This window comes from Macaca nemestrina, chromosome 6, assembly GCF_043159975.1.
Source record: "Macaca nemestrina isolate mMacNem1 chromosome 6, mMacNem.hap1, whole genome shotgun sequence".
Taxonomy (NCBI): domain Eukaryota; kingdom Metazoa; phylum Chordata; class Mammalia; order Primates; family Cercopithecidae; genus Macaca; species Macaca nemestrina.
In genome coordinates, this window is record NC_092130.1 from 116,407,296 (window position 1) to 116,426,887 (window position 19,592).

The following is a 19,592-nucleotide window of genomic DNA, read 5'->3' on the forward strand; positions in this document are numbered from 1 at the left end:
GTAGGGTGCAAACAGAGGAAACGGCAAGGAATAAGACTACGTGAGAAAGCAAGTCAGGGCAACCTTATTAAAAAGTTTATAGACAGTGGCACACTGCCAAAGATGTAGAAATGTGCCTTGCTTTGCTCCATATTTTTGAGCAATCACTCAAGTAATCCATGTTGTGAGTAAGGGTGAAAGAATAGAGTCAGTGGAACCACTGGAAGCAGTTAGAGAGATAGGTTGGGAAAATACTGGAATGTTCTAAGCATGACACTGTGAAAGAATGCTAGAATATTTTTCATATGAGGGGTGTTATGGAAAATAAAGAAAGTATTGGCCCTGCCCTCAAGAAGCTTGAAACATAAAAGAAGTAAAATATAAGAGCAGGGCCTAATAATGTATCTCAAAGTGCTGAAGGAAGCATATGCATTATAGAAGTTCTGATCCTGGACTGTGGTTTGTTGAGAATGCAGCTGGGTGGAGTCTGAGGAAGTAAGTGATGGCCATAATCGAAGAGATAAGAGGTAAGAGCAATGGCTTATAAGCAAAAAAGCCTCAAAACATTCAAACTTCCTTTGTATAATGGTGGATGTTATTTTGAGAATGTCAGTTTTGGGAGATACCATAATCATGTGTTTGTCTGTATTTAAAAAGCCACCACCATAAAAGATCTAGAGTCACTCATAAAGTTCAAGTTCCAATTTTTACCCGTGAGTGTGGAACATTCTTCTCTTTTACAAACAGTAACTCGTACTGTCACATTTTGCGGCACATCTCTCATTTTGTTGGTTATTTAGTGGCCATGTAAACATGTACATGACTTGTGGTGAATATGGTGATTCTCACTTTATAACCAAAGAGGGTGGATGTTACAGCGTATGAGCAGTTATGACTGTAAAGCCTGACGTGTGAGTCACAGGGTCTGACCCAGGTAGTAAGACGTGTTATTTATTCATGTTGGTTAGCTGAATTTCCTGGGCTGACCTCACTGAAGTTTGCTTTGTCAGTAAAGAACTGGATCTTTACTGATAGATCAAGGGTATGAATTCTGCACCTAGTTCTTTGGCTAACCAGTTTTGTCCTTTGGGGGAAATTTCTTAATCTTTCTGCTCTCCGTTTCCCTTTCTCTAAGTAAGGGATTAGACCAAATTCCATCCAGTATTGAGAAATCAGTGATTCTATGGTGTGACAAAGACTGCTGGTGCCAACTGAATCTCCTTACAGATTTGTTCATTTAGTAACCAGTATAATAAAGATGACTGAGTGAATCTTAATTATATTTGGTGACACCTGCCTAGTCCAAAGATTGCATTTCTCAGACTTTCTAAGAGATTGATGCAGCCAGCTACGTGATAGCAGAGGGAGCTCCTGCCTAGAAGCACTCACTTTTACTCCTCCTCCTGTTTGTGTAGTAGTGATTCGGTGCTGGTGCTGGCTGGAGCATCAGTAGCCATCTTGCAACCTAAATGGCAAAATTAAGAATGGAAGGCATATGTTAAGGATCATTCCAACCTTGACCTGTTTCTAGATTTTCTTTTTCCTTTTTTTTTTTTTTTTTGAATCTCTCTCTGTCACCCAGGCTGGAGTGTAGTGGTGTGATCAGGACTTACTGCAGCCTTAACCTCCTGCATGCAAGCAATTCTCCCACCTCAGCCTCCCTAGTAGCTGGGACCACAGGTGCATGCCACCATACCCAGCATTTTTTTTTTTTAATTTTTAGTAGATATGAGGTCTCACTATGTTACCCAGGCTGGTCTCAAACTAATGGACTCAAGTGATCCTCCTGCCTTGGCTTCCCAACGTGCTGGGATTAAAGGCATGAGCCACCATGCCCAGCCTAGATTTTCTTAATATGAGATAAAAATAAACCTCTTTCTTATTAAAGCCATTACTAGATGCCTAATTCACTTTTTAACCGGCATATTAGCATCACGTTATCTTTATGTAATTTCCATTGCTAGATTTTCTCTTTGCAGTATTGGAGACAATAGCTTACCAACTAGGTTGGGAACTTCTTAGTGCTATTAGAGTTTCAACACAATTTACCAAATTTCTAAAATTAGTTAGTTATTGCATATATGAAAACATAATCAACATATGTGAAGAAAAAACCATCAATGTTTAGCACAAATTGGGAGGGGGAATATTAGGGAAAGTTTATTAATCCAGAAAACCACAGAATTTAAAAAGTATTGGAAGTTGGGAATTTGGGAGTTGGAGGTACATTTGATCTTTGGTTAATAGCAAGTTCACATTTTATAATAGGATGTAAAACCCTATTTCTCACTGCACCTGTACTTTGATCTTCTTGTCTGTCATTGCAATGTGATTATGAGGATTACCGGGTCACTCTCAGCCTAAGTTGCCTTTGTGACTTAATTTTCTAGGAGAGGAAGGGAATCATTAAAGGATATCATTAAAAGGAGAGACACAAGGCTTGTAATTGACCTTCCTTGAAAGTAGTCCCATCTGGAAGATTTTATCAGTAAACATTTATCAGTGTATTTGGCTTTTAAGCAGACTCTTCTCCTCTTGTCTTTGAAACAAACAGGCAAAGGCTAAAAAGGAACACATTAGTGCTCAAAGGTTGCTTCTGTGCATGCTGAATGGGAAGAAAAATAATATTTAAGAAAAAAGCTTTCTTCTAAGATAATTATATGATTTTTTTCTCAGTTTTGCTTTAATGTTTCTGTTTGCCAAGTTTTAATTGGCAAGTTATGGTGTTCTTCAATGATTATGCTTTGGTGTGATTTGCTTGGATGTGTGTTTAGAGATTGGAGGGCAGAAGGGATGAGATTTTTGTGAAACACAGTGAGCAGGGGCTTAGAAAACCTACTCCAGCTCTGTGTGTGACTAAGCCCAGCACTAGTCTGAAACTTCATATTGTACTTTTCTGGAATGCAATAACTATGGTCAGGAAGACAAACGTTGCTGTGGCTTAAATAAAATAAACTGACATAATGTATTACCAGTCAAAATAAATTACCCAAACAGTCTTGTAAAGTTGTGTTTTTTGGTCATCAGAACTGCCTCATTATTCTGGTATCTGTTTGTCTCTTTTTGGTTAGTTTTGCTTGTTGACTTGCATGTATGAATGATCACAATCCTTGTCATTTGCCAATTCCATATAAACTTTCAGAAAGTGAAAATTGCTTTTAAGAAATTTATTTTGAAGTTTCTACTTATATTTACACAAATAGTTCCCCTAACTGATAGCCAGCTCTGTTTCTTCCATTCCTTTGAGAATGCTTCTTAGTGAATTTAAAGAGTAAAATCTGACATTGTGGATTATAATATTATACACCAATAAATGGTTGTTACACACTTGTTTTCACACTTGGTAAGATGTCCTTGTGGATGTATTTCTTCTACATATGGTATATTAATGGCTTTATCCACCATTTAATGTGGTTCCCATGAGGTTTAGGTAGACCATAGATACTGTTTCAATTAGAACATGAGGATTTAGTTCCTCTGTCTACGGGTCCTGTATCTGAACTCCATTTTTATTCTTTTGTTTTGTTTTCTCCCTGATGCCTGATATCAGAAGAACTCTCCATTTTTGGCTTCATTCACTGCTCTGTCCATATGAGACAGACCAGTGTCAGAAATCTAGTGCCATACCTTTCTAGGTTTTTTATGTCCAACAAAAAAAAGAGAGCATCTCTTTCTAGTAGCTCCCACATAATTAAGGGTATAAACCCTCTCCTGGACCAATCAATCACAGTGGTCCCATCTGACCATGGGGATGTTCCCCAAAGGAAATCAGGGTGTTATTTTCCAAAAGGAAGAAGAAATAAATGCTGGACCTTCATAACAACCAATTGCCCACTAACAGTGCAGTCATATTTCTTGATGAAATAGAACCTCTCCTTGTATATTGGGCTCCATGAAAGATTGATCACAGTTAGCTAGTAGATTCTAAAGTCTTATTGTCTACTTGAACTTTGCCAGTTAACATTTATTTATAGCTCAAGGGGACTGTTAAGGGAAAGGGGAGCAGTGCTAAAAACAAATCCCATTCCAATCTTATCAAAAGAACCATTGCTCTGACCTTCCTTTATTCACAACTTAATTCCTCATCCTCACCTTCCTCAGCATCTCCTTTTCAGAAATTTCCTCTGTAGGTGCCCCAACACTAACTTCCAGAGATGCCCCCATCTCCCTTGAAGGAAAAAGCTAGATGTTCCCACTCCCCTTATTTCTTCCACAGTAACTAGCTAACTGTCACAGGGCTTTGCACATGGTACATAGTTAAGTAATATTTATGAAATAAATATGGAACACTTAAGGGAAATAAAAAGCAATCTATCCTCATCAGGAATGAGCTGAGAATCCCTGAGATAGCCTATTTAGGAGCTTAGCCTGAATTCTGTTTTAGTTTCTGTTTCTGGAAACTCTTATTTTAAGAAAGAATGATTATTATAATTATTTTGTACTTGTTGATACTATCAGTCTTAGCCAGTTATCAAAATGGTCTTGAGAATTAGGCGGGGAAAGCCTAATGTTATAAACAGTTCAGCATATTGTGCAAGTCAAGTCCTGGTAGTGCGGGTAATTCTAGAACTCAAGAGTAGACTTGAAGTGATATCAGAAGAAAGCTATTACCCAAGTTTACTGCTTGCCAATCAGGCAGCCAGAAATAATGAGACGGTACAATAGAAATGTTCAAAGTAAGGTTTCTTGGCATACATAGCTATTTAATTATTTTATTTCTGAAAGAACTATAGCTCCACTGTTACCTAAGTTTAACCTTTAGGCATTTAATATAATAGTATCTCTAGTGTAACAGAGGGAATCAATTACTATGATAAACCACATCCTTTGTAAAAGAATACTATAATACCAAGAAAGGCTTTTGTCTTCATCTTTTTAGTTTAGTTATTTTTTGTTTCATTCCTTTTAGGTAAGAATAAGCATCTAGAATGCCTCATTATGAGATTGTTAATGAACATTTTCCATCGTAATTTAATAAGCATAAAAATAAGATACTCCTCTACTTTGTCATACAAGATCGTTGAATGGTGGGTCATTAGTTAATAGTAAAAAGTCACTCATTCTTAGCTATATTTCTGATGACTTGAAAAATTTGGTGGCAGTATACAAAGTCTAAGCAAAACTGACTTCAGAATGAGTATTTGACTTTGATTTCTTATGGCATCTTGCCCATTGACCCACCTTTTCAGAGGTCTCAGCTATATGAAAAAATAGTACTTTTTTTTTCCAGAAACATGAAGTCTGGCAATCTTTATAACTTTCTGCAGCTTCTTGATTCCCAGATTCAATGGTGTTAGCAAAAAAGAAGCTTTGGTCTCAGGAGCTCCAGAGTCTCAGAAGAATGACAGAAGACCCCTAATTTTTGCCTGTCTCTACATTTAGTATCAAAGTCAGGGATAAAAGCTAGTTTTTAAGATTTTCTATTCAGAAATCTTTTCTATATACTATTCAGAGGCAGCCCTTTGTTTAAACCTTTTTTTGTCTCAGGCATGGATTAACTGCAATTGGATTCTATGTTAAAAATGTATTTTTTTCAACATTTTGTAGACATCACTCCTGTATTTTCTATTGGTGAAATTCTGCTGTTTTTCTGTGTAGAAATTTTTATGACCTTCTTTTCTTTACTGAAGTTCTCACATTTCATGATCAATTGTCTTGGTCTGCATTTTATCCATTGCCCTGTGCACACAGTAGAACTTTTCACTCCAGACATATGAGTCCTTCAGTTCTGAAATGTTTGCTCTTACTCATTGATAATTTTATACCCTCCATTTTCTCTGTTCTTTCTTCCTTGAATTCTTGTTATGTTAGTTGGACCTCCTAGATCATATCCTTTAATTTCTTAATTGTTTTCTTCCTTTTTTGTCCTTTTGTTTTTGGTCTTCTAGAAGATTTGTTCACATTTTTATTTTCCAACTTTATTTTGGCCATGATTTAAAAATAATTTAGCACTCTCATTCTCTCCTCTTTTTTTTTTTGGATGGAGCCTCGCTCTGTTGCCAGGCTGGAGTGCAGTGGCATAATCTTGGCTCACTGCAACCTCCACCTCCCAGGTTCAAGCGATTCTCCTGTCTCAGCCTCCCGAGTAGCTAGGATTACAGGTGCCCACCACCATGCCCAGCTAATTTTTGTATTTTTAGTAGAGATGGGGTTTCACCATGTTGGCCAGGGTGGTCTCGATCTCTTGACCTCGTGATCTGCCCGCCTTGACGTCCCAAAGTGCTGAGATTACAGGCATGAGCCACCATGCCTGGCCTCATCCTCTCGTTTTTTATGGTATATGTTCTTATGTCAGAAGTGCATTTTATGTAAGGTCACAGATTATTATCCTCTTGAGGTTTTCCTCTGTCTCTCTCTCTTCCCTGTAGATTTCTTTCTACAGTTGACGTTTGCTTATTCTAGTAGCTTAGAAGAGCACCTTAGAGCAGAAAAAGACTGGAGAAGGTGAGTTTACAAAAGTTCAGCAAGATGATGATAATGATGAGAAATAAAACTCAATGCATGCTCACTATGTGCTTGCACCCTACAAAGTTCTTTACATGGATTATTTATTTGTGTTTTTTGTAAGAACACCTCAGGAAGTAGCTATTGAGACACAGAGAAGTAATATGACTTGTTTAGGTTAGTAAATGGTAGAGCTGGTATTCAAATTCAGATCTGACTTCAGTGACCATCCTCTCAACTGCCACACTATCTTGCCTCCTACAAATTGCTTAAGCAAGGATTTAAAATGAAACTGTACTTTTACAAAATCATTTTTCATGTCCATTATTTAGGAGACTCTCTACTCTATCAAAAGTATTAATTGACCTATTTAATAATGTCTTAGTAATATAAAATGCTTTTAGGTCTGCAAATTAGTAAGAGAAGCTTCTTCAGATTAATAGATGCTGTCTTTGTGAGGACTGCATCAGACTTATGTACTCATCATTATATAAATCCACAGATGATCTATTTGAATTCTGTACCTTACCATTTTGTAAAATAAATATACTCTTTCTAACTATGTTTTAAATCATTTGCAAAGAGATGGAGGCTGTGTGTATACAACAGCAAACATCTGGAAGAAAAGAATATTCAGCCAAAGCTTGTTAAAAAGAGATTCATAAGCAAAGTATGCCTTTGAATTATGAAAATGAATTCATGTCCAACATCATAAAGAACTCTGACATGTCTGTTTATGTTTCAAACATGGCTTAGAGATCACTGAGATTAAAATTCAATTAAGTGTGCTCTGTTGTCTTTGCTGTCAATTTCAGTTAAACCAGACTTGCTTGGCAGTTCTGGGAAGAAAAATCTTCAGTGTTTTACTTTGCTAACATTTTATCATTTGGACTTCGTGTTTTTTTCTCAATAAATGCATGTCATTTAAGGAGATGCTTCATGTTATACACACCTAGTGATTTTCATCAGCAGTTGTACAGATGAAAGAGAAGTAAAAGCCCCCAAATAATTCATCTTTTAAGCTTTGTAAAATTATCATTTTATAAATTTTTAAATTGTGAAATATAACAAAAATTTAAGAAGGTATGTAAAATTTAAATTTTAAGTTTAGCAAATAGTTCTAAAGTAAATAACTACTAAGATCACCCCTGAGAAAGACCCTATAATTTCCTGTTTAATCCTCTCCAAATAGGTCACCACTATCTTGACTTTCCTTTTTCTTTTCCTAGTTTTCTTTATGATTTACCACCTATGTATGCATGTCAAAACAACAGTTCAATTTAGTTTGTTTTGTATTTTATGCAAATGGACTCATCTTGTAGATAGTCCTGTTTTGCTCCTTTTATGCAATATCATAGTTGTAAAATTCATCAATGTTGTATATAGCTGAGGATTGCACATCATAATATATATCACGATATATAGCATTCTGTTGCATAAAGGAACCACAATTTACTGTCCAATCTTCTTTCGTTGTGCAGTTGAACATTTCCAGTTTGGAAATATTATGAATAAAGATATTTTGAACACTTATATGCATGTATCTTGATGCACATAAGCATACATTTTTGTGGGGGAATATACCTAGAAGTGGATTCATGGGTCATGCATATCTTTAACTTCAGTAGATAAGCAGGAAGTGTTTGACAAAGTGGTTGAGAAGCTAATGAGAATTCCTGTTGCTCCATGTTCTAATAAAAAGCACATGGATTTTCTTTTTTTTTTTTTTTTTTCAAATAAGGGGCTCTACAATGGGATCATTGCCTTTCTGTGATTACTAATGAGAGTGAGTACTCTTTCATATATTTAGTAGATATTTGAATTTTATTGGTTTTGGTGTTGTTGTAGCTCTTTATGAAAAGCACTTTCTAAAAGGCATTTTTGGGCACCCTTTAGGGAACCAAAGGCCAAATAAGTTAGAGTATTTGTCACAACATGGCAATGAGAGAGGCGAATTCATCCATTAATTGCTTGTTGTATGCTTATCACTGGAATATATTTCGTAACATCTCCTGACATCACTATCACTTTTACAAAAACAAAAAACAAAAGGCTACTGATAATACTTGGGAGCACTCAACGAAGGCCCCATCTGAGACTGTAGAATATATTATAGAATGCAAATATTCTTTGGATTCTGTCTTGTTGTTGTTGTTGTTGCTGTTTCCTACCCCATAACTTTTGGCATCCCTACCCAACATTTTTATAATACAGGACTGTCTTTGAGGTTTGTTTTCCTTATGGTTGTTTTCATGTATAAAAGAGATGATGATAGTGTTTCTCATGCCAGTATGTCTGTGTATGATTTATGTTGTAAAGAGTGAGAAGAGCTTTACAGCCATTGTCTCACTAATCTTCAGAGCATCTTTTCGAGATAGAGAGGAGGCAAGTGAACCATCATCCTTATATCACAGGAGGAAACATCTCCCCACAGGGAGATATCCACTGCTTTATCAATAGGGTACAAAGCTGGGAGCAGAATTCAGGCTGTATTCTGACTCCTACACTAATGTGTATGGACTAGACATGGTGTAAAATTTTATATGCATGAAACATGAGGGGTATTCATCAACTGATCACTATTAACAACTGGCTGGAACATGAAGTTTTTGTTTGTTTGTTTTTTAAAAAGAAAGATATATGATGAAACTTTATAAGCTTTTACAGAGTTCTGATAATTTTTTTTAACAATTTGACTATATTTTTACAGTTTTACTCCTTCCAGAAATTCCTTTAACTCTGCTTATCCCATAAGTAATTGCTAATGTTCTTAAACTAATCAAGAAAATCATTTCTATTAGTTCCTAAATACCCAGACTTCATACCTTCTTGCTTCCCACTCTCCTCATATCTAATCTCTGCCTTAGGTTTAGCAACAAAATGTGCAACCTGACGTGGTTAGTGGGTGTCTGAACATTTAGTGCGTCTCCTCTCATCTGTCTGCTTTCATTTAAAAGTAATTTTAACATATTATAAGAAATCCTTGAATTTAACACTTTACAGTTTATGAAAGACTATGTAAAGGTTCCTTCTCATAGACTGTAAGGGGTACAAGGACAATGAAACTCAGATGACATCCTTAAATGCACTCTACTATTATATGGCTAATTTAAGATTAAAGATCTGGTGTAATAACTATTAGTCTAGTGGTCCTTTTATAGATGGCATAATACAGTTGTAAGGAGTATAGACTGTCTGTTTTTGAATCACTGGTCCTTGCTAACTAGCTGGCTTACTTTAGGCAAGTTACTTGAGGTTCTCTGTGCCTCAGTTTCCCCAGCTATCAAATAGGTCCACCAAGAGTTATGAAGATTCAATGAGTTGATACATATAAAAGTACTTAAAACAGTGCCTGTCCAACATAAATGCTTAATAAATGTTAGCCCTATTGTCTTTCCTCGTTATTTAGTGTTAAAGAGCAAGAACATCTATAAAAATAAAAATAAAATAATCCTTCAAAAATTCCTGAATATTATAAAACTAACATATAATGTCAACTAAAATTGATACCAATTAGTTTCTTTATCTTAATGAAATCAGTATTGCAGTTAGAGCCAAGTTAATGACCTGGAATCATATATAACATTCAGTTTCTCTTCTGAACCTCCAGCTCACTTAGCACATTTATGCACCCCCCTCCAAAAAAAAACATATAAATTGCTCACTTGTTTGAAGTGTAACACTCAGGTGTTCCATGCAGCAGGAAACTCTGATAGAAGTATGCATTAATAGGCAAGGCATTGCTCCATTCCCTGAAGGCGTAATAAGGCTATTCCACAAATACGTGTTGAACTTCTACACAGGTTTAAGAATTATGAGGAGCAGAGAAGATATTGTAATAAATCCCTACTATTCTTATTTTTTATTTCTTTTTAACTTTTAAGTTCATGGGTACGTGTACAGGTTTGTTACATAGGTAAACTTGTGTCATGGGGTTTGTTGTACAGATTATTTCATCACCGAGGTATTACACCTAATACCCATTAGTTGCTTTTCCTGACCCTCTCACTCCTCCCACCCTCCACCCTCTGATAGGTCACAGTGTCTGTTGTTTCCATCTATGTGTCCATGAGTTGTCATCATTTAGCTCCCACTTACAAGTGAGAATATGCAGTTCCTGTGTTAGTTTGCTAAGGATATTGGCCTCTAGCTCCATCCATGTTCCTGGAAAGGACACGATCTCATTCTTTTTTGTGGCTTCATAGTATTCCATGGTGTATATGTACCACATTTGCTTTATCCTGTCGATTACTGATGGGCATTTAGGCTGATTCCATGTCTTTGCTATTGTTAATGGTGCTGTAATGAACATACATATGCACGTATCTTTATAATAGAATGATTTATATTCCTTTGGGCATATACCCAGTAATGAGATTGCTGGGTTGAATGCTAGTTCTGTTTTTAGGTCTTCGAGGAATTGCCACACTTGTCTTCCACAATGGCTGAACTAATTTACACTCCCATCAGCAGTGTATAAGTGTTCCTCTGAGTACCTACTCTTCCTTTGAAGAAAATACCTACACAACTAAATAATTAGAGAGAAGGAGAGAAAGAGAAAGAGAAGGATGGCACAATAATAAAGTGTTCTTTGGAGGCAAGGATGATGTTTTATTAATTTTTGTATTCCCAGAAAATAACAGATAAGTGGTTATTAGTGAATGAACAAATGAATGAGTTAACTAATTGTAGCAGAAAAGGGAAAAGATAAATATAAATAAAGGTCGTCCATCTATTTAATGAACATGTATTGCATGCCTAGGAATTGTACTTGGCTTGAAGACTTTAAAGTGGATTAAGACAGTCCCAGATTTCAAGGACCAGCAACTGAGGGTGTTAGACAGAAAGGACAATTACATTACAACAATCTGTGGGTTCACACATACCATTTCAAGACTAGAGAAGAGAAGAAAATCAGAGATTCTTCCAGAAATGAAAATTCTTGAGCTGGAACTTTGAGGATGAGGAAAAGTTAGTTAGTTAGAAAGGAAAGATGAGTATGGTTGGCAGTCAATAGTTTAAGCAAATATTGCAGTATGAAAGGTGTGAGAGAGCCCAAACAGGTTACAGATTGTGGCACTATGGGTGATGGGGAAGGAGTGAGAGAGATGACTACAGAGAAGTAACCTATTAGGAACTGCTGAGAAATCTTAGATATTATGCTAAAAAACTTGGAATTTTTTTAAAGCATGGGGTCATCACTTGATGATCTTTCTCAAGGACAGGACTATCAATCTTAGGTTTTATTATATTCTTCAATTTTGACACAATTTGTACTTCAATAATTCTCTGTAAGAATTTTTTCCTTCGTGGTAGGTCTTATTGATTGATTGATTGATTGATTGAGATAGGGTCTTGCTCTGTCACCCAGGCTGGAGTGCAGTGGCAATTATGGCTCATTGCAGCCTTGACCTCCCAGGCTCAAATGATCCTTCTGCCTCAGCCTCCTAAGTAGCTAGGACTATAAGCATGCACCACTGTGCCTGGCTAATTGTAAAAAATTTTGTAGAGACAGGGTCTCCCTATGTTTTCCTGGCTGGTCTCAAACTCCTGGTCTCAAGCAATCCTCCCACCTCGGCCTCTCAAAGTGCTGGGAAGACAGGTAGGGGCCACCGCACCTGGCCTTATTGTTTTAATGTATTTTTAAAAAACTCAAGAACAGGCATTTTCTGCATAATGTGCCTGCATTTTGGCTTTGTATTTACTAATGCATGAATTATTGCCTTAGCTATACATAATCAACAGAAGAAAAGTATTTAACTTTTAGCTACAGTGATTTATCATATGGAAATGGTATGCTTCTCAGGGATTGTGGAAATGTCCTTGGAAGTCTATGACTCCTCAGATTTGAGAAATGTTGATATGGAGGTAGAATTGGAGTAGGCAGGGGAAAGACAGGTGCCAGGAAAACCAGTTCAGAGCCTACCGCAATAATCATATGAGAAACAAAGAGGACTTGAACTAAGGGAGTTCAGATGAGAGAATAATCTAACAGTTATTTATAGAGTAAAATAGAACTTGGTGACATCCAGGATTTTGGGCTTGAGAGAGGGAGGACTCAAGAATTGTACATGGGTTTCTGGTTTCAGTGATTAAATTTCTGGCATCTGCTGTCCATAAGATAGTAAAAACCGCAGATAGGGTAAATGCCAGTGTTGGAAATATGAAGTTTGAGGTGTTTGTGCACATCCAGGTAGAAAGTTATAGAATGTGGAAGAACAATGTAAACTGGGGTTTTCAGCACAATAGTAGGTAGATATTGTAGTTTTGGGGGTGAAGGTACTCACATAGGCAATGAGTAGACTAAGAAAAGAAAAGTATAGAGAAAGAAGAATCCAACAAAGAGATTGAGAAGTAGTGGCTTAGAAGTAGGCAGAAATTCAGGAGAGTAGTATTCTTAACTCCAAGGTAAGAGAGAATTCCAAGATTGGAATTGTTAGAAAAACTTGGTGGAGAAGGTATTCTTTGAACTGTGTGTGAGTAGACAAAGAGCTCTGACAGAGCAGAAAGGAGGAGGGATGGATTCTGGGTAAGGAAATGTTATAAGCAGTCTCACAAAGAGTGACATCAGATTTATACCAGAAGCCAGAGCTTGGCTGGAGTGGGCAGTACAGCATAGGGTAGAAAGCATAGGCTCTGAAACCAACTCCTTAGGTTCAAATCTCAGCTCTCCACTTTTAGCTACGTGACCCTTGGCAGGTTATGTAAACTTCTAAAGCTTCCATTTTCTCCTGTGTAAAGTGGAGGCAGTGATAGTACATTGTTAATAGATTGTTTACTTTTTACTCTTCTGAATAGACAGACCCTTGCAAAAGTCAGGGTGATTTTGTATATACAACATTGTTATCAGCTACCTCTGAATACTTTATTCTTTTCCTTCTACCACCCTAACCTCTATTTGAAAAGTTCTCATTATTCTTTTTCTTACCTATTCTAAAAGTATCATTCAATCCCCACTTCCTCCAGGAAGCTTTTTTGACGAGTATTCAGCTCTTACTTCTTAGACCTCCAGTAACATCTAATGTTTGTCAAGTACAATTAAGTGCTTGCTTTTACAAAACTGATTTTGGGAATTATTTCTAATGGTTTCATGTTTTTTAATCTTCTCTCCCCAAGAAAGATTGTAAACTTCCTAAAGTCAAGATACATCTTCAGGGTATCCATACATTTTGCTGTGCCTGGGACACTCGATTTATGCCTGTTGTCCTGATATAGTTTATATGAATTCATAATTAATAGTGCCCCCTTTTGACTCTCTCAAGAGGGTAGTTGTTTGCATGATGAATTCCGTGAACAACCTTGATATAGTAATACATACTTTTGGAAATTAGCAGCAAATATTTATTGAGTGCCTATAGCATATCTATGACAAAATAATAATAAGCAAGGGGGAGAAAATGAACTGTCAATAATTATGCCATTGAGAGATAGTTTTTCTATCTATGTGTGTGAGAGTGTGTATATATAGAGAGAAGGAGTTTTATTAACAAAAATGAGATTATACTGAAGGTAATATTTTATAATCTGCTTTTAAAATTTCACAGTATATTGCATCATGAACACTTTTCTTACCATTAAATACAGTTCTCTATATAACATTTTAATAGCATTTTCTTACATGAAAATACTATACTTAAGCAACTTTCTATTATTAAATATTTGAAGCTGTCTCCAAATTTCACATTATAAGTACTATTGTGATGAATATCTTTGTGTAGAGTCTTTATAGCAAGGCTTGGTTGTTTTCTTACTATATATTTCTAGAATTAGAATTGTCAAACTAAAGAATTTGCCCAATATTTTAAAGATATATTTTTGCTATCGTTGTCATATTGCCCTGCAGAAAGTTTATATACACTTCATCAGCAGTCTCTATTTCCTGTATTCTTTCCATTTCTATATTTTATCATTTTAATTTTTCTCTTTATTTGATTAATCAAATAGTATTTTTTTTTTTTTTTTTTTTTTTTTTTGAGACGGAGTCTTGCTCTGTCGCCCAGGCTGGAGTGCAGTGGCCAGATCTCAGCTCACGCTCCGCCTCCCGGGTTTACGCCATTCTCTTGCCTCAGCCTCCCGAGTAGCTGGGACTACAGGCACCCACCACCTCGCCCGGCTAGTTTTTTGTATTTTTTAGTAGAGACGGGGTTTCACCGTGTTAGCCAGGATGGTCTTGATCTCCTGACCTCGTGATCCGCCCGTCTCGGCCTCCCAAAGTGCTGGGATTACAGGCATAGTATTTTGTTTTATTGAGAATTAATTTAGCTTCAAGAATATTAAAATCTGTTTTGTGTGTCTAATGGCAATTATACATCTTTGCTTTTTATTATTTTATTATTTATTCATGGGCTGATTTTTTTTTCTTGTTGATTTTTTTTTTAATTTATTTTTTAGGAGACAGGTGTCTCACTTTGTTGCCCAGGCTGGTCTCAAACTCCTGGACTCAAGTGATTTGCCCACCTCTGCCTCCCAAAGTGCTGGGATTACAGGTGTGAGCCACCACCCCGGCCTCTTACTGATTTTGGATTGTTCTTTAGAGATTAAGAATATTAACTTTTCATTTATGCTTGTTTTTTACACTTTTTTTTGCCATTTATTCATTTCTATTTTTACTTTTACAGATACTCTATTTTAATAAAGAGAAGTTTAAATAGTTCCCATGTAGTCTGTATGTTTATATTGTTTATATAGTCTCTATATAAATATATTTTATAAATCCTTAGCAATTCTTTTCCAACCCCAATATTTTCTTCTAGTATTTAATCATTTTACATCATATATTTACATCTTTAATAATTATGGAATTTATTTTACTTTATTTCAGGGTTCTGATATTTTCCTAGATTTTCTAAATTGTCAGAATCCTATGTATTACATAATCTATTATTTCCTTATTGGCTTGAAATGCCACTTCTACTGTTTATGGTTAGTTCCTTTTTTAATCTTTACATTGTATTTTTAGACAAAAAGCCCCATGTTATAATTATTATGGATTTTAAGAAATACATTTTAATATCTGGGGGAACATGTTCCCTCTTATTTTTGGGGATTTTCTGGGTTATTCTCACATGGTTGTGCTAAATTATACAAATAGTCTACCTGTCAATTCCCCCCCAAAAAACCCATTAAGATTTTGATTGAAATTGCATTAAGTTGCTTATAAGCAGTTTACAAGTACTACAGAGCTACTTATGATATATCCCTGCCAACTACTTAAGAAACTCCTAGTTCTCAAATTACAAATATTCCCAGTCAAGAAAGGATCATCAGACATTTGAAAAAGAAAAACAATTGACTAAACAAAAAGAAACTAATAAATAAACAGGACAAATTTATTTTCCTAAGACAATTTGTCTTCTGCTTTCCAGAAGAAACAGACAATGAAAAGTATGGGAAAAATTTTTCAATATTAAATTTTCAGAGATATTCAGGGGTAGAATATAACCATTAAGTATGATCTGTTTTCCATAAATAGGAGCAGAATACTGAAAAAAAATATATAGAAAGATTGGATAAAATGCAATTCAAGTAATATTCATGCTCGAATATTGAATTAAGCAAATGTCTTAGAATATAGAGCAAAACGTCAAGGATATAAAATATGATGGAAAAGTAAAAAAGATGTGAAGAGTGTGGTAGAAATGGAGGAATGGGAAAGGATGTGGGAAAATAATAGAAAAAAAAAAATCCTTGACCTGAAGAGTAATTCAAGTCCTCAGATTGAAAAGTTTCATCCAACACCAAACAAGGAAAAAAGGATACATATCTAGATAGGTATACACATGCTGATGAAAATTTTGGAATTCTAAGGATAAGAAACTGATACTTCCAGAGAATTTAAAAAAAAGGATCTTTCAAAGGTATCAAATTACTCATCAGCAAGACTAGAAGTGGGTGCAGACTAGGCAATGTTTCAAAGTTCTCAGGAAGAAGAACTAGAACCCAAAATTGATAGTTAACTATCAAGTGTTAAAACAAACTAAAGATGTATTTAAACAGGGAAGGACTCAAGTTTACCTCCTACATATTCTTGCTAATTAAAAAGAAGTATTACTAGAAGATATATTCAAGCAAAACAAAGCAACGGGAGTCCTATACGGAAAACCTAGGATACAAAGAGCCCTGAAACCAACCCAGATGCTTATGAAAATAAATCCCAGTATAACAACAATGTATTAGGCCTAGAAAGCAGGCAGCCTAAATTAGAGTCATCAGAAGGTTCCAGAAAAAATGCTTTCAAGAAGAAAGTAGACATCACATTTCGAATTGCATAATTAAGAGCCTTTTAACATTTTAGGGCAAAAGTAATTGCATTTAACTTATAGATTAATCTAAGACTTGATATCTTTATAATATTGACTCTTCCCATGCAGGAAACTAGATATATTCTTCAAGTTTTTAAAAATGTCCTTTAGCGATGTTTTGCAATAGTATTTATACAAGAGTTTTACATTTTTTATTGTTTATTTCTACATACTTGATATGTTTTATTACAATTATGAATAGGATCATTTATCCATTTTCTAATTGGTATATAGAAAAAAAACTATTGTGGATATATATTTTATAATGTTTGACCTTTCTTATAAATCATAGTGGTCTACCTTTTTTATTCCTTTCAGTTGAGTCTCCTGAATTTTGAGTTACAGAATTTTTATCTTAAAATGTAATCATTTCATTATTTCTTAAAAACATTTGTACAGCATATTTGGTTTTCTTGTTTGGTTGCTTAGGTTAGAATTTTCTGAGCAACATTCAATAATAGTGGAGACAGCTTCTTTTTGTTTCTGATTTTATTGTTAATTATAGAAGTCGAAGGAAAGCTATTCATTACCATGATAAAGAACTATTCTATTCTTATTGTACTAAGAGTGCTGTTTTACTATCAACTCTTTAATAAGTGTGATATACTACTGTATCAGGTTCTCGTGCTACTACGAAGAAATACTCTAGACTGGGTAATTTATAAAGAAAAGAGGTTTAGTTGACTCACAGTTCTGCATGGCTGGGGAGACCTCAGGAAACTTACAATCATGGCAGACTGTACCTCTTTACAGGGCAGCAGGAGAGAGAATGAGCACCAGCAGAAAAGATTCCAAAAGCTTATATAACCATCAGATCTTGTGAAACTCACTCATTATCATGAGAATAGCATGGGGGAAACTGCCCTATGATTCACTTATCTCCACCCAGTCCCTCCCCTAACACGTCAGGATTATGGGGATTACAATTCAAGATGAGATTTTGGTTAGGGCATGGCCAAACCATATCTACATTAAGGACATTGTTAAGTGTCAGGATAAATGTTGTGGGCTCAACTTTACACTGTAGGGGACCATTATAGCAATATCATAAAAGCAATACTTTGAGAGACTAAGCCAATAATAGGATAAATATAAATCTGAGGAAAAGATATACAAAACCATTTAGTAATTCAAGCATCTAGTGACAATCGTATAACCATATGGACAAAGGTAGAGAAAAATACCTACAGAAAGTTTGAACTTAAGAGATAGGTCAGGTAAGAAACCCACTTTTTTTTTTTAACCTTATTCTTGGTCATGAGATTCAAAATATTTGATAATAAAATGATTTAAAGTCCAAATTAATATTGAATTGAATATACACATTACAGCCAAAACCAGACCTATTTTTCTGTTACTTATATATAATTATAGACAGCATAACTGAGCAACAGGAAGTTATTACTTCTTAAATATCAGAAAACATTTCACTTTCTGTTCTGAAATAAGGAACAGCAGTAACTGAATTCTAGTCACTGCTCTTAATAGTTTTGTCGTTCTCATAAAATATTGCTTATATAATATTTGACTTCTACACTATCCATTTTGATGGTTTTAAATTTTTCAAATAAAAATAAATGAGTTTTCATACTATGGATGACTTGACATCATTTAAAAGTGTAAATTCATACTTGGAGATAGCAGGACTCTATGCTCTTTCTTCATTGTTCTGGTCAAATACATTGCCAATCATGATAATAATTTGACTATTAATTTTTACTTGAAATTAATCTATTCGTGTTTGATTAAAAGTATCTAAAACATAAACTTGGGATGTCAATGAAGACCTTTTTAAAATTCTCCTTCACAATGGCTGATCAACAAGCCATGATTATATTTTGGAGATTTTACTTAGTTAGTCATATTTGGAGTAAGACTATGTGCTGTCTCCTGCATATTAATGGTTCAGATCTTTAATTATAACACGTTGCATGGTCTATAAGATTAAATAGAACATTAGGAAAGCTTAGTATTTCTCATTTGTGAGTCTGACATTCACACCTGTCAGGATTGGTACAGATTCAAGCTTGTTTTTAATAAACTTCAAAGAAGATCAAAACTAGGGATCATCTGTTTCATGTCTTTGACATGATAGAAGTTTGGGGCCCCTGTTTTGCCCTGTAGCTTTTGCCTAAGGAGAAAGCCACCCTTTTCAGCTGATACTTGCTCCCACAGGTTTTTTACAAGTTTTGAGTAGTGAGTGACAAGAAGCAATATGACGATGTTGGTTGGTAGAGAGATACTTCTTCACCATCTGGTGAGCATTCTGGAGAATAGAGACAAGTTGCACACTGATAAAGGAGTGAAGTCATTTTGCAGCCAGTTTTAAGGATTGATTTAAGAACTCCCAGAGCAGGCCATTATGTGGTCATCCATTCAGCATGGTTCTTTGTGGGACTGTTTACACTAGAAGGAACAGTAGAGATCAATTTAGCGTTGAGGAAACTGAGGGCTACCGAGTGCCAGGGTCATGTTCATCTCACTTGTTTGTGTTTCAAAGCAAAATCTACACTCCAAAATGTGCAAGTACTATCTTACTATGGAATTTACACTGATATATTCTGAGGTCATGCAGGAAATAAACCAGAGTAAAGCATTAGCAATTAGGTCAGTAGCTTGAGACAATGCAGGCTCTGAGGCAATCTTCACTTTCACTGACCACAGACTGGGATTGATACAGCAACCCTTTTCTATGTATCATGTCTTCAGCTGAGTTTTAAGCTGTACTAGTGGAAGCCATAGCCTATGTTGGCTCATAGGTCCTAGTGCCCTTTCCCCTTCCCCTTCCCTTTCCCCTTCCCTTGCCTCTTCCCGTTCCCTTGCTTCTTCCCCTCCCCCTTCCCTTTCTCCTTCCCGTTCCCCTTCCTC

General features: G+C 35.6%; 1 protein-coding gene across 22 annotated transcripts in view; it reads left to right on the forward strand.

The window, feature by feature from the left end:
• The window catches only part of LOC105499433 (phosphodiesterase 4D), a 1,582,997-nt gene that overhangs the window by 1,458,185 nt on the left and 105,220 nt on the right, over positions 1–19,592 (forward strand). For 11 of the 22 annotated variants that reach the window (XM_071097865.1, XM_071097864.1, XM_071097863.1 and 8 more), the window contains one exon: positions 11,933–12,025. The exons of the other annotated variants lie outside the window; for them this stretch is intronic. In XM_071097865.1, coding sequence (XP_070953966.1) covers positions 11,933–12,025 — 93 coding nt within the window. The remainder of the gene's footprint in view (positions 1–11,932; positions 12,026–19,592) is intronic. 22 annotated transcript variants of the gene reach the window in all.